Genomic DNA, 16,356 nt, shown 5'->3' with positions numbered 1-16,356 from the left:
TATGACGCCACCTTGTGATACTTTTTGGTTATCACAAGTCCAAGGAACCATGTTAACATCCGCGTTTCATAGATTATCTTAGCACGCATGAAACATTGTTGTTATTAAGGCAAAATATATGTGCACCGTCTCAAATGGTATAGTTTTCTCACTATCATACCTCTACAACACAACTATATAACGTGCAGCAGGCCTGGCCCTACTGCAGCTGCAGTGTGTGAGACAAACGGGACGTGATTCCGAGCTTGCAGTGCAGAACACTTTTTTTTTCTTAGAATTGTTGGCAGCTTTATTAATATTGCTATCCATTAGAAGCTCTGCCAAGAGACAAGAGCACTGTACTGACGCACACAGCACGTTGCTGAAGTCAAACAAAGGGACAAACAAATTGAAGGAGGAAACATCTAAACTTTCATTAAGGCGGAGCGATTGCACCTGAGGAGGGCGTGTCCTTTCCAGACCGTGTCCTTTCCAGACAGGAACACCATTTTCTGCCGCAGGTATGATCATTTGGCTCTTTTGATGACTTCTTACGACAGCATTTTGGTAATTTCTATTGTTACCTATCTATAATAGTATTTCATTATTTTTATTCAATGGCTGTCTCCCTTGTTAAATGTGTTGTTGTACATTGATCATTCTTGTATAGTTATGTTGGCCTGTATCATGTATTTTGGGACTTTTATATACTTTTTCATGATATACTTTTGTGGTCTTATTTTATATTAAGATTATATTATGGGGGGGGGGGTGGCAGGTGTTATCTATACTACAGATAATACCTACGTTGTCTCATGGGAGGGCGTATAAATAGCACGCCACTTTTTATTACTTTCATGACTTTTCGCGTGCATGTCTACACATATTAAGCTTTTCGCGTGTGATTTAACGCCCGTAGTTCCCCAGGGTTAGGGTTAGGGTTTGGGTCAGGGTTAGGGTTAGGGTTAGGGTTAGGGTTAGGGTTAGGGGTTAGGGTTAGGGCTAGGGTTAGGGCATTTCACGCCCATTATTTCAGCCATCCTTCACATGAAATATTGATTTAAAAACAACCCTCTGACAGAAAGCTCCACCACTTCGTATTTCTCCGCAAGGTGGCGTGAAATGACAACGCCATCTCTGCACTATACAAGTCAATTGAGACTACATGGCGTGAAATGACACGCAAAAATCATGTCATGCGTTGTAATTATACGCGAGATAGCTTGAGAGAAATAGCGTGTCATTCACACGCCTTTTGGTGAGACCAGGCTGATAATACAGAAAGTGGCCCTATAGAGCTTATTTATTTCTGTTGATTTGCAAAATAATTTAAAATCCAAGTGGTAATGATGTCAAACAAAAAAAATGAACACAGGAAGGTTACCACACTTTATTAGTACAAAAGCCTTATATTCTTACACACATAACAGTATTGTAGCACATTGTAGCACTCTCCGGGGTCCCTGGCTGGTGCTTTTCAGTTTAGGCTTCATCAACAGGTCTTGGCTGGAGAAAATAAAACAGCACTTGTCATTGTTATCTAGGAGTTTTGCCTACTAATAAACATTTAATCACATTTTAACATCATCTGAATAGAAGTCACATTTTACCTAAATTCAAACTTTGACCTTTTTAATTATTAGTATGACCAGCAGATGTCACTATAAATTCATATTTTATCACAGCTGTTTGACAACGGCACCCTTACCTTGGATTTGCCACAGTTGGCGATCTTGTTGCCTTTAGGGGAAAAATTGTTTGAGTAATTAGTTATTCCGAAAGCTCAAAAAAAGTTATTTTCTTTCAACAAAGCTCCTCTGATAACAACCCTGATGGAAACAGAGCTGTAGAAGTTAACACACATTTTTACCCCCAACACACACACACACACACACAGATATAGCTGTAGACGTACCTGCCAACAGAATGATGGAAAGGAACACAATGACCCCGGCGAAGGCCAGACCTCCAACACGTAGTGTATAGTAGTCTACAAATTCAGATGGAACAATGTTGACACACCTTCACTGAGCTATGGACACTATTACTGTACTCCCATTTCTCATTTTTCTCATACTCTTCATTTTAGCCCATCTAAGTCCATCTCCTTCACTTTCTTTCACACCTTTTTAATTTTTTCCTCTCCTGTTCTCTTTTTCTGTTTTCTCTCTCACTTGACATGATCTAGCTTGGAGTTTTTTTTCTCTATCTCTCACTTTATTTTGCCCATCTTACATCCACATGTGCCGGCAGAAACCACCATTATCCTGTGCATGCTTTCCATATTCTCTATTAGAGCACTGGTAGAAGTTAAATATTTAAACAATATCATCCAAACAGACACACTTTCAAAGCTGTAGTTACTTACCATATACAAAATCTGCATCAGGGTCGAAGTCTGTACCTGGGGATAAACAGAGAACCGACATGAGTAGTAACCTAGTAGAAACTACAGTAATTGTAACAAGATGTAGCTGCAGAGACTTAATTTAATGAATTGCATTGAATTGATCCTATTCACTTGTAGGAGTATTAAAGGGTTTTTGCACTGATTTAGACAGACTATTGACTAAACGACTCCCTGTCTAACTGTGAAAGTCAAGAAAATAGGTCATAATCAGCATTGGTCCATTCCCTGAAGGTGTTTTTCACCCAGACAGCATGCTATTTCAGGGTACTTTGAGATCAGGAAATATGGAAATCTGTGTAGAAATACAAATATTCCCAACAGATAATGACACTGTAATCTGTTATCAACACACATTTCCTCCCTCTTCAGGGGCACCTTTATTCATTATCTTCACAATTCTGGGTAGTCTTTTAACTTACCGTGTGGCCCTATTACCAAATAGCCATGTGTGCAGTACCACTAGCTCTAGCCGTATAGATTTAGAGAACATGATTAGTGACAGAATGCTTGAATGATAAAGTGAGCCTGAATACTGAAGCCGCAGGACTGCGGTTAATAAGTCACCCTTGCTTTACCCGGGTACATGATTTACACGTTGCTGTTAAGGGTTCTGATCCTGAATCAGAAAGCAAGAATCACTATGACCTTGAAAATATTGCGTCACTTAAATGGTGTCATGTTAAAGTTCTCATACACTCCTGCTTGTGGATAATCAGTGGTTCAGGCGCGGTGTAACTTACCTTGAGAAGACATGACGCCTCGTCTGTTTGTGTGTTCAGGTGACAAAACTGGAGAGACATAATACAAACAGTTAACAAAAGGCCGGTGATAACAGCAGCCGGCAGCTGGAGATCCATCCACGTCTGCTGTTTTTATTGATTTAAACAGAAAAATCTTGTTTTTTATTCACTATCAAGTCTGGTATCTGAAAACTGCACAGAAGAAGATTTGTGTGGATTTGGTTTCAGTAGTCTCTCTGTTTTAATTAGATTAGAGACTTGTAGAGGCTTGTTTGAATGGGCTTATTCACTTTAGATGAGAAGTAGTTGAAAGCTTGGAAACTCTATATATCCTGACAAATGGGCTCGCTGGGTTCCCCTGCTACAGACTCAGGAGCAAGTGATTGCCTTGATCTTTATTGATAACTTTAAGAGGCTAATGGCCATATTGATCCCCTTTCCCCACCCTTCTTCCTCCTTCCTTCACACGCATGCACACACATACACAAGCTTCTCATTTGATCTATATCTCCTGACCTATAATCATTAACTTACACAGATTAACAAACTAAAAATGTCTCCTCCGTCTCAATTTTATTTTAGCACACCACTATGATTGCGGACTTCAGTGCTTTAATTGTGCATGTGTCGGGGGCTTTTCAATGCGCCACCAAGCACAAGGGCACGCTGGGACAGTTACTCATTAATATATTATAGCTCCGATATTCATTAACCTTGAACCTTGCACATTTTGATAGAGGTTATATATGGGGCAAGGGAGTTTAGTTGTTGGGACACCTGCTTAATAATGCAGAATTGATATGCACTGATTTTGGCAGATAACCACCCCTAAAGTACAGCAATGCATCACTGTTTTTAGATTTCTTCAATGGGGTGGTAATTAACAAGCACACTGACAACAGAGCGTTGTCTGTCCTCTAAACTGACTCAAATAATGGAGCAACGTGGTTAAGAAAAGTTTAAGTTTCCATTACCAAAATGCCAATAATTTCTATTTTACAAAGAAATACACATTCCAGACATCAACACCTTCAAAACATGGATTTATATAATGAGGAACTTGATCCTGTGATCCTACAGTAACAGTTTTGAATGATTTATAGGAATCCAAACTGCAAACAACAGATGCACATTGTATTTAACATTTGTTTAGGAAAGCATGTTATAACTCACCTGAGCTGCTGAAGGCTCTGTATTACCTCTGTCCAGGTGTGCTTGTGTGTGAGGTAGGAGCAGACCAATCTCCCACCCCATAGATCCACCCTCTGACACACACACACCTCTCCACGCCCACAGCCATATTTCAGTCTAGCCGCTCATTTTTTTAATTTACAACAGTCTCATAAAGTTTGTACTCTGATGCCAATAAAGAGTATATATCTGCCAACCTTTGCAATCATAGCAGTATTAGCGGCACAGTGAAGAATACATTTTCTGCTTTAGTTTCATAGTACCGAGTAGTCGCTTCTAATCCTTGATTGACATTGATACGCAATTAACAGACTGATTTCAAGTACTGTTGGAGGGTTGCTTGTGACATTACATTTTCTAGACTGAAATGTTCGAGAATAAAGACCCTGAAAAGAATTCTGAACACCAAAAAATCCACATATTAAATGTGTTCAGAAATATTTTTATTTATTTTTGCTAAAAGCACAACAGTTGGCTACACAACAAGGCCTCATGCGTAAAATGAAAGGCTTAACTGACAGGAGATTCACAACAAGGATTGTTCTTCGGCTCTCTTGCTATGATTTGGCTTACATTAGGCTACTATTTATGTAGTCTTGCACATAAATAATTTCAATTTTAAATTCCACTTCCCTCAACCCCAAACTTCGAGGGTCTCTTTTTCAGAAATGTAATACATGTGTGGCTACTCAAAGCATCATGGCATTAAAGAGACTAAGCAAGCAATTTAATATTTGATAAACGAAAAGAAATAGACCCAGGCTTCATGGATTTGCGGCGCTAACGAGTGTGTATGCAGAAACTAATCATAGTCTGCATGAGACTAGTTAATCCTGGCGGAGCCGGTGGAGAAGAAGGCAGTGAGACAGCTGATGCATGAGCTCACTCCACTATAATAGATGGTAAAACACTGCAGTGGAGGAGCTCATACAGATACCTGCAAACCATTCATGTGCTCAGTCAGAGAGCTGTGGCAGTTGAGATTGTCTCATATAAGGCTCATTGCATTGACATGTAGAGTTACACATGCAATTGTGATACATACACAATCATACAGGATATGCAGACACACACATGTGCACGCAAACACACCCAACCATACAAATGTGGACCTAAATAAAGGATATCTAACTGTACTTATCTGTAAACTATCTGTATTTATATATATATATATATATGTGTAAACATTATGCATATATGTTATAATCCAAATGTGACAAAACATTATCCAGGACAATTGACAAAATAAAACAGCAAATTGACAAATCCTAAAACCTAGAGCAATACATAGAAGTACAAAACGAAGAACAGCAGACCATACAACATTAAAACTTCTTATAGGGCTTCAAAGACAATCTTGTGTCAAAGGTGCTACTGGCTAAGACAAAGACAAAGAGTGCGAGACTGTCACAGAAAGGCACACAAACGGACAAAAGCACTGAGGGACTGGCATGTAGCAATGGAGCACAGGTTTCTCTTCATGGAATAACATTTATGTACATATTACACCTCAAACGTATACCTTCCACCGTACCCTGTAACATAACCAGTTATAATAATCATCGATTTCTCCACTGGTGTAGTGGTTTTAATATCAAAGACAACTGATCATCATTTTAGAAGGCAGCTCGGTCCTGTGGAGTTGCCTCAGTTCTCTGCTGGAGTCTCTTTGGCAGCCACTGCAGCTGAAAGAGGTCAAGGACGAGTGATTTAGTTGAAGTGCTAAACATTTAAATTTCCCACAGTTATTTTTTTCTCCAAATGTTTCGAAAGGACTATGGTGACATTCCTGCTGTTCACTGAGAGTTGCTGAGTACACACAGTGTTCACGATTGTATATTGCTGACCTTGTTCTAAAGGACTGAGGTTTGCTCCTCATCATCTATCAGTAAAGATGTTTACTTAAACCCAAGAATTACAGTGCCTTTAGAAAGTCATGATACTCTTTTGAAATAGTCACTTTTTTTGTTTAACAGCCTGAAATGATAAAACATAAAAATATATATTTTTTTCCAGTGTGATTCGCATATTTTGCCATTTTTTTCAAAATTTTTGAAAATTAATAAAAATTTAAAAACTAGAATAGCAGGGTTGGAAAAGTGATGAGGGTCTTTAGAATAACCATTATCAACATTCTCAGTTATGGATGGACTTGAAGAGTGCAGTCCATCGCTGCTCAACACAGAATTTGACTGAACTCGATCTGTTCTGCAGGAAGAATGGGGAAATATTTCCAGTCTAGGTGCACAAAGATGTAGAGACAGATCCAGACAGACTGATGGCTGTAATTAAAGCCAAAGGTGCCTCCACAAAGTATCACATCTGGGGACTCATCACTTTTCAAACCTGGCATTCTTGTTTTTCATTTTTTATTAATTTTCAGAGATTTTGAGAAAAAACATTTCACTTGAATGTTGGAAGTTAAAATGTGTAAATCACGCAGGAACTTTTTGTAAAATATTATAATTTCAGGCTGTAAAACAAAGTTAGTATTTCAAATGGGTCACATGACTTTCTATAGGCTCTGTAAATAACATGAACATGAAAATATAGATGTTGTAAAAATGATCATGCATTTGAAGGTTTTCCTTCATTTGGAAGAATGGTAACTGTGCAGTCTCAGATGTTGGGGTAACCAGAAATGCAACCACAGGGAGAGATTTTAAAACAATCCATGCTTGAAACTACAATTAAGGCTATAATAACCTAATTCTGACACAAATGTAAAGATGTTCAAATATTCTCAACATGTCTTTGTTGTATCTTACCCTTGGAGACAATCAGGTTCTCTTCCTGTGCTTCTTCGACTCCGGGGCCCCTGAAGAGAGGATCCACAGGTTGTCATGGTAACCAAATAATGTAGTTTGCCAAAAAGCTGTTAGAAAACCCAGGTCATTATTTATTTTGTTCATCAGAGAGGGACGTTGACGTACCTAGGCTTCTGGTTGATATTGCAGCGGCATCGTCGACCTAAAAGTGTAAGAAATAATCACTGAAGTTCAGACTTACATACAAATATATATATATATATATATATATATATATATATATATATATATATATATATATATAATGTATATACAATAGAAAAGAAACTGTGAAAACAAGATGGCGTAATAATGAGTGGAAATAGTTTATCCATTTATTATTAATATTTTTAATATGATTGTAACACTCGATTACACTGAGTGCATGTACACATTATGATAGAGAGAGAGGAGAGAGAGAGAGAGAGAGAGAGAGAGAGAGAGAGAGAGAGAGAGAGAGAGAGAGAGAGAGAGAGAGAGAGAGAGAGATGCACTTACTAAGTATTAGAAGAATGCCCAGTGTAAACAGCACAACGGCCAATACCAGTCCCCCAATCCTCAGGCTCTCATAGTCTGTAGAAGAAGGTGATAACAGAATGAGAGACACAGGAGCAGGAGCATGTAATCAATGTGCCATTAATTTCAAAAAACAATGTATTTGTAGACACTGGTTCATGCTTAGAGAAAACACACATTTTTCCAAATTTACCATAAACAAATGGGTCTTCAATTGTCTCCTTGCCATCTGTAAAAATGTAATAGAAACCACATATTTAAAACTTAATCGTTCACATTTTATGGATGAGTGTTCATAGTCACTGTGTTATTTCTTTGCCAGTAATAGGTCAAATTCATAGAGATGCTAATTTTATTAATTTTATTAACTATATTAACTAACTTTGAGCTCTATTCCAACCAACTTTCAAAGACAAAAGATCAACAATAAGATGAAGTATTCAATAAGCCACTTTTGAATGGTCCAAATACATCTAAAGGTTGATCTAAGCTACTCTTGTAACTAAACACCTCCCACATAGTCTGTCTTTTTAATACATCACATACAGAAGCTGAAGACACTCAAGTTATGTTTCACTGTAACTTTAAAGCCCACTGGGGGAAAGAAGCCGTCTGTGGGTTTTTTCCATATGACCAATGGGGGTAGCGTTGTGTATAGCATCTCTGAACTACGATGTTTCACTAAACTAAAAGGAATAATCTTAAAGACTTTCATTTAAAGTGACCATTGACAGTATTATGAAGGTGTGTCTGTGGTGAAAATTCAGATAAAAATCACAAGGGGAGCATAGTTAGTGACACGTTTTCCATGGTTGGACGCCAGAGAGGGTAGACGGAGCTAAGAAAACAGTTTTCCTCTTCACCTCACTACATTGCTAAGTACCGTACTGTGACCAAACTGGTCACACAGTTTGGATCTCTTGGAAGTGAGATCTAAAAACACACAATTACCATTTATCGCCATAGGTGCCCCCAAAAGTAAACAGTAGTATTGGAGTGAGAGCCTCCACACGCCTCTCACTCCAATACTATAGTAATGAAATATCAGCATTTGTTCAGGGCCGCATGCATTTACATGCACAAGTGGCCAGACTGTCTATAACAACAAACAAAAGATAAACTTTTTACAACACACATAGAGGGAGAGTGACTTCATTCTCTGCTTAGAATGCCAATACGCCACTATAACTTTACATAGTAAATATTTGTTTGCTACTATATCAATGTGCTGAATATCGAGTACAGAGCCTTTAACCTTTCTGTAGTTACAGAATCATTATTTACTGACGTTCTTGTCCGGCTACAGGGTTTGAAAAAGTAATAGTAATCTGAACACTCTTTGGATTAAAATCTCATATCTTATTATGTATTCATGCAGATGCATTATCAGCCCTTTTTCCTACCAAATAACCACTCTCATCTCGTCAACATTGATTTCACATATACATTTTTTTTTCTAATCAACACACAGTTGGGTCTGCTCATTCTGGGGCTTAATCCATACATCTCCCACAGTTTGCTGCATTGGAGTGATCCATAAAGGTCTGATTTAGTCTGGAGACCAATAGACCCACCTTTGTGGCTGTTAGGACTGAGTGTGACCCCATTAGACATTACATCATGTACTCACCCTGTGTGCTGGGATCTGCTACAGCTGAGAGGCAGTGAAGAGGTGAAGTGGTTTGAGTCAAACAGTGAAAGGAAAAAGGAGAGAGTAGAAGACAGGAAATTAAAATCTGGACCATGTTTGAAAAATACACTATTCATCTCTCTGTCTACGTTTTACCTAACACAAGCTATATGTTTCATAAAGAGCAGTTCACATCACTGCACCACATCATCTATTTGTGTGAGCATGTGTTTACATGTTTTACATTTAATACACTATAAACAGACCTCACACACAGTCAGTGACACAGTCAGTATGTGAAACTCAAACACAAAGCCCCAAAGCAGTAATTGATGTTTTGCTCCATACCCACCAAGTGCCTTTTCATGTAACATCCCTCCCTGCCCTGACACTGCCTCCCTATGGACGATTGGTGTGTTCACACGTGTGTGTGTGTGTGTGTGTGTGTGTGTGTGTGTGTGTGTGTGTGTGTGTGTGTGTGTGTGTGTGTGTGTGTGTGTGTGTGTGTGTGTGTGTGTGTGTGTGTGTGTGTGTGTGTGTGTGTGTGTTTGTATCTATGTGTGTGTGTTTGTGTATGTGTTTGGTGAAAAGTGGGGGGGGGGGGGACGACTTACCAGCCACACACACCAGGAGTGAAAAGAAGAAGAGCAAAATAGTATCCATGGCAACTGTTGACATAGAGTAATAAAGAAGGATGGTGAGAGAAAATGAAAAATATACAAAAAATACAGGTGACAGGGATCTGTTATAGTAAGCTACACTACTCCAACACATACTATATGCTCCATGCAACAATTAACATACCCACACATATAGTTTACATACGACACACACAGACTTGTGTCTCAAAGGGGAATCACATCACACAGTACTGGCTCTATCCAAACCAGTGGAGTTTAACTGATGTAAAAGATTTACAGATATAGTTTTTATCTTTTATCATAATGATCCATGTACGGAGCCTGCATACATATTCTCTTTTCCTAGAAGAGATTACTCCTTCCTCCCTGTGGATATCACACAACCTTGGCCTATTTCCATGAAGGCTATCCAATGCACACATGCAAACTGTTTCTCTGAATAAATGTATTTATTCATGTGTGCATTTTAAAGTACTGGCATTGGCAAATACATTTTGGAGAAACTGTAATGTTACCCAGATACGTTTTTAGTTGTTAGCTACATGGCCCCTGGGGTATCACAAAAACCTCTCCATGGTTTGCCATGAAACTTTGTGCAGAAATTCATGGTCCCCAGAGGACGGTCCCTAAAGAATTTGGCAATCCTCTGACGTTTTGGGGGGGTTTGGTGACAACTATTGGATGAATTACCATGAAATTCGGTACATATTTCTATAGTTCTTAGATATGGACCCTTGTAACTTTGGTGACTGTCATCATCAGGTAATTCTTTTTAATTTGTCCAATACCGTCATTGTAAACACATTAAAATTCTGGCTTTAGTGTTGAGCTCAAAGCTCCGCGGTGCCAAAGTAGAGACTCACAGGGCTACCAACATGGTTATAAACTGACGACGAACCATTTCTATCTAATTTTTCTACAAAACACAAAACCACCCTGTTTTCGCCCTTTAATATCTATTCATTCAATTCAATTCAATTTTATTTACATTGCCAAATCATAACAAAAGTTATCTCCGGACACTTTACAGACTAGGTATAGACCACACTCTATGACTTATTTATGATTTACATAGACCCAACAATTCCCCCGTTGAGTACGGTGGCAACGAAAACCTTCCCTATTACAGGCAGGAACGTCAGACAGACCCAGCTCTGTGGAGGACGGACATCTGTCTTGACCGGTTGGGGATGAAGAAAAGGAGAGAGAAAGAGAGAAAAGACGGACAGATGGACAGAGCAAGACAAAGACAGACACAAAGACAGAGACAGAGACACTTCCAGTAACTATAATAATATCTATAGTAATGTGAATATGACTTATGTGTTATGGCAGTTAATACAGCAGAATAGTAGAAACAAGCACAGCTAAGGTGATAGATTATAATAGCAGCAGGAAGCGTCATGCAGGACCACAGCAGCAGGCACCACCATGAACAGCAGAGACCTGAGAGACGACAAAGCACAAACAACTCCGGGGAAGAAGTTGAATTAGTAACATGCATTGATGAAACATGAATGATACAGACAGAGAGGAGAGAAGCTCAGAGTATCAGGAAAAGTATTATCCCCCGGCAGACTAGGCCTATAGCAGCATAATTAAGCAGAACAAAATCAGCTTAAAAATAACAACATAGCTGAGGGCTCGTGAGCCCTAGCTGTAAGCATTATCAAAAAGGAAAGTTCTGTGAACTAAACGCTGATTCAATTTTTACGGCTACATTTCCACAAGTCAAAGCACTGCGTCTGAAAAGAAGAAACATAGTGTAGGTAGAGCGAATACATTTCTTTCCCTTTATAAATTTATAAAACTCCCACAGGTTTAAAAAATTCAAGCAATCTACTGCTCTGTCATTCTGAAAGTCCTGAAGCAACATCTATGAGTGGTCTAATTTCCCACCATTCTTCAGTGCAAACAAAGTGTCTGGTGTACATTTTTTATACAGTACATCAACCTTCACATCACCCTCCTCTCTTTGACAGCCAGAGTTTCACTCTGCCTTTCACTGTGGCAGTTTTACATGTTGTCCATACGTAGACAGACAACAAATCTTACAAACTAGTTCTGATTGAATATGCCCCGGCCCTCAACACTGACTAAAGTAATGGTTCAATATAGGAGAATACAGATGGGTAATATAATTTGACAGCAATGCATGTGTTGAATCATTTCAAAGCTTCATAGGTAAATAATAGTAAGTGACATGTCCCTTTAAGTCGATCCACCTATCTGGCTGTTTGTCTCTATTCAGCTGTATCAGTGGTAGAGGACATACAGTCGTGCACTTAAATGAACGGAGCCCATTATTATAGTCATTAGCAGAGGTACTGACTGTGGTATTTCTGTCCAGTTGCTGGTTATATATGTCTGCTTCTTATATTTGATTATGTGTGAGTACCAGAGAGATAAGCTACACACCGGTAACAGGGACATTTATGAAATAATGTGACACAAGATGGCAACAGAAGAACCAAAAGCCTTTTGTATCCATTAGAACAGGGGTCGGCAACCTTTTTGGTATTAAGCGCAATTTTGTAAATCAGTGTGCCATATCAACGTCAACCAACGTCACGCAGGTGGGGGGAAACGTAACTTCCCCCCACCTGCGCGACATTCTGTGGAGAAGAGTACTAGCCAATCAGAGACAGAGTTTGGTGGTTATTTGTGAATGTAGAAGGGAAAAAAGTAGAGATGTCCAAACAAAGTATTTTCTTTATTTTCTGAGCCCACTTAATGGTGCTTATTGTTCAACAAAGGGTTGAAGGCACAAAAAAATACCAGTCCTTGAGCGTTTTTCTTTAATCCAAGAGTGATCCAAGATTGTTTACTGGGATTTAGTATTTCCGTGTTTGTTTGACTGAAAGTTTTTGAAAAGGTCTTTTTGACCACCTACATATATCTGGGTGGATGTGACATAAATGGACAGATGAAAACTCATCTGGCCCACTGGGACAAGCTCTCCATTTACTATCTCACCCTGATATCACTATTTTTAATGAGAAAGTGTTCTACTAAAAGTAAAAAGCTTTATACAAACAACTACTTGATTTGGAAAACATAAATTGTGCATGAGGAAGCTACTTAGCCATATGCAAAAATATTACTGAACAACATTACCCTCCCCTCTGGCTCTTTATTTAGCAAAAGAAAATAGATCTGTCAATGGGAGACTGAAGGCAGAATATATGTTTAACTAGTGTGTCTCCTCTCACTAAGAAACGTGTAAATGGGATTGATATGACAGTGAGTGTTCAGGGTTAAGTGGCCCATGGCAACCTAGTCGCCAGAATAGCCTTATACAATACAAAAGTCAATTTGAAAAACGTTCTAGATGAATTATTGACAGTAACTATTTAAGCTTTCAGCTATTATATAATGACATTCTTGACACCAAAATGTTATATGTTCATGTTGGTTTGAGAATCGTGACCAAGCAAGGGCATTTTAAAGACAGAAATAAAGTTGTCAGTGTTCTCTGGTTGACACTGTTGCTAGATGCCTTTTTAGAAACTTTACTAAAAACTCTTTAGCATTTCTGTACTGCAACTTCTACCTATATATTCCTAATAAATGACTATCTCATCTTATCTTATGGTATCAATAAACCTGGTGTATTACATTGAACAAAATAACTTCTGTTATGATTCAATATGAATGTTTTATGAGTGGGTTGATGGATCAGTGTCACATGTTTGTCCTGTGAGAATCTTTTAAAGTGTTTGGCAGCATGGCACTGTCAAATGTAATGTATCAAGCAGCTAGGCCAATCAACACCAGCCTTTCTCTCCTAGGGACCATGCACCTGAGCAGCTGTCTCTCCATCTTTCCTTAGCCTACCTTATCTGCACTATTGTTTAGCAATATCAAGTTCCACAGCCAGGCTCCCCTTTGTCTGGGTGGAGAGGACAAGAAACGAACAGGCAGGGTGACTGTGTCTGTTTTAGGAGGACAAGGTAATAGCGGGCAGGAATGCTGTTTTCTGTAATGTGGGGACAAGGAAAGGGCAGGCTGAAAGACAGCGAGAATTGGAAACAAGCAGACAGGGACAGACATTGTCTAGCAGGGGAGTGCAGGTGAAGGGCATGCAGAGGAGACAGTCTGAGGAGAGAGGGCAGGGGAAGTGCAGTCAGTTGTAAGATAGTGGCATTTCCAGTATAACATACACAGAGCATTAAAAAGAAAGGTCAGGAAATGTGAAGGGGCAAATGTGACGAGGGAGCCGAAGAAACAGGAGGGTGATAAAAGTGAAAACATTACCAAAAGTAATGGGAGCAGTGAGACGATAAAGTGGACAAGGGCAGCAGAGTGCTAAACAGTCACTAAGACATAAAAAAATATGGATCTTATCATTGACAGCATACTGTTTGGCAAATGTGTGAGTCTCAGACAAGCTTAAGACATCTAAAATTACAATTAGACTCACAAATCGTAGAAAAAGTGGACAAGGTCATGAAAGAAGAAGTCAATTCTGAGTATGCCAGTGTATGTTTTTATGTGAGACAACACCCCACCAAACACTCAGGATGCATTGTATCATGTCATAGAGGTCCTCCTGGCTTGCTCTGCTTCACCTGAAATACCACCTTTACCTGTTTGGTTGACCATTTGTGTGTATTTTGTGTGTGTCCAATTTAAATGCAATATTTTAAATTAAAGGTCATCATTGTGCCACATCTCCCCATTTCAGTCTAAGTTTTGTGTGGGTGTGCAGGACATTTGTTTGGAGACCAGTGACAGGGGCTTCTAAGCATTTAAACAAATTAATTACAGAATAGCCAGTGTACTATAGTTCAACATTAATTAAAAACATTTTTAGTGCAGCTAAATAGTTCATACCACATGTTTCTTTTTTGCAAAAACAACGTTACCCCTTATATATATCGATAACGATGTTACATCACTATGACAACAATGTGCGTCGTTCCACAGTGTCCAGTTATCTCCATGGTAACTGTCTCCATCTGAAAATATTCTGGCGCCGAAAGAGAAACGGGTTAAGATGACGGACTCGTGTGAAAACACAAAGACAACCGGAGTTCACACATGCACGGGGGCAAGGGGTGTGGCACGCAGTTTTAACGTCGGAATGAGTCGGTCTGTAAAACAAATCTCCACACATCCATTACTACATCAGCTGTAGGGTGATAGTGATCGGCGTTTTGTTTTTTTACCCGTATAAGTTGCACTCCAACGACGAAGGTCGACCTCAATAACGCCCTGATAAACTCTGCATTATACAGTAATGTTAAGACAAAGCCTGTATGACACTTCCAGGTAGATATCACACGTCGTTCACTCACAGACAATGAACAGTTGGCACAATGCGAGCTGTATTTCAACATCTGACGGGTAACGTCTGCGCATCCATCCATTTGCGCGTCCCCGCAACCTGTGGATCATCTGATGGAGTCTAAAAACGCGAGCCATCATGCGCCCTGTGATTGTCCCTGTTAGTGTAATCGCGAAGGAAAACAACAGTGACATCACGCACAACATCCGATATTTTGGTATTTCAACTTACGATAGCAGTCAAATTAAATTGGTCACGCTCGTTTTAAGGCTTTGATCCGCATTCGTCGCACCACCGGTGAAGGTTATGGTGATCCGTTGCCAGCAGACACACCCTCATTTTTACACTGATGAGCAACAAGCAGCGCTGTAGATGCCATATCTGCAAGTTAATCAGACAATTATAGCAGCGTGTAAATATTGCCAACACCACGCATGTTGGAGTAAAAAAATGATTTAACCCAGAAATGTGCATCATTCAGTGAAAATCCTACTAATGGCACGGTTTATTTGTGCTCAAATTAAGCAATATAGCATAGTAAATGATGGTTCACATAATGCGTTCCCCTGCCAACCACTCTGCCATGGCTATCACGACCCCTCCTTGATCTAATTTATACGCGGGGCAAAAAAAAGAAAAATAATTACACTATTTAAGACACCAAATATGCGCGCTTATCAACTTACCACTTGTTTCTCCAGCGGACCGTTGGACAAACTGATGTCCGCCCACAAAAATCAATCAGCTTTTCTCACAAGGGTTTGTTTTGTTTTTTTCAAATATTCTCATCTGCTTGCATCTACTTGTCCTGGAAAAAAAGATGTGATGGATAGCAATATGACTCCTGGAGTGGCTGCTTATTCAGTGCATTTAACCCTCACTGTTTCCATCTGTATCGCTCTCTCTCTCTCTCTCTCTCTCTCTCTCTCTCTCTCTCTCTTTCTCTCTTTCTCTCTCTCTCTCTCTCTCTTTCTCTCTCTCTCTCTCTCTCTCTCTCTCTCTCTCTCTCGCGCTCTCTCTCTCTCTCTCTCTCTCTCTCTCAAACACAGACACACACACACGCACGCACACACATACACACACACAATGGCGACAGAAGTGACAGAATTGATTGTGATGGATCAACTCCATAATAAGGATTTTCCTTCATCT

The 16,356-nt window shown here is 39.4% G+C and overlaps 1 protein-coding gene across 1 annotated transcript; it reads right to left on the bottom strand.

The window, feature by feature from the left end:
- Positions 1 to 5,942: 5,942 nt before the first annotated feature.
- fxyd6 (FXYD domain containing ion transport regulator 6) lies at positions 5,943 to 16,003 on the bottom strand. Its single transcript, XM_083914399.1, has 8 exons — positions 15,891 to 16,003; positions 9,888 to 9,941; positions 9,274 to 9,297; positions 7,837 to 7,872; positions 7,626 to 7,700; positions 7,254 to 7,290; positions 7,089 to 7,138; positions 5,943 to 6,005 (listed from the first exon to the last, which is right to left on the bottom strand). The coding sequence occupies exons 2-8, from the start codon at positions 9,934 to 9,936 to the stop codon at positions 5,968 to 5,970; spliced, it is 309 nt and encodes a 102-aa protein (XP_083770525.1). The 5' UTR covers positions 9,937 to 9,941; positions 15,891 to 16,003; the 3' UTR covers positions 5,943 to 5,967.
- Between the last annotated feature and the right edge of the window lie 353 nt (positions 16,004 to 16,356).

The sequence above is a fragment of the Echiichthys vipera genome (assembly GCF_963691815.1).
Source record: "Echiichthys vipera genome assembly, chromosome: 5".
In the NCBI taxonomy this organism is placed as follows: domain Eukaryota; kingdom Metazoa; phylum Chordata; class Actinopteri; order Perciformes; family Trachinidae; genus Echiichthys; species Echiichthys vipera.
This window is presented reverse-complemented; position numbering and strand designations above follow the sequence as displayed.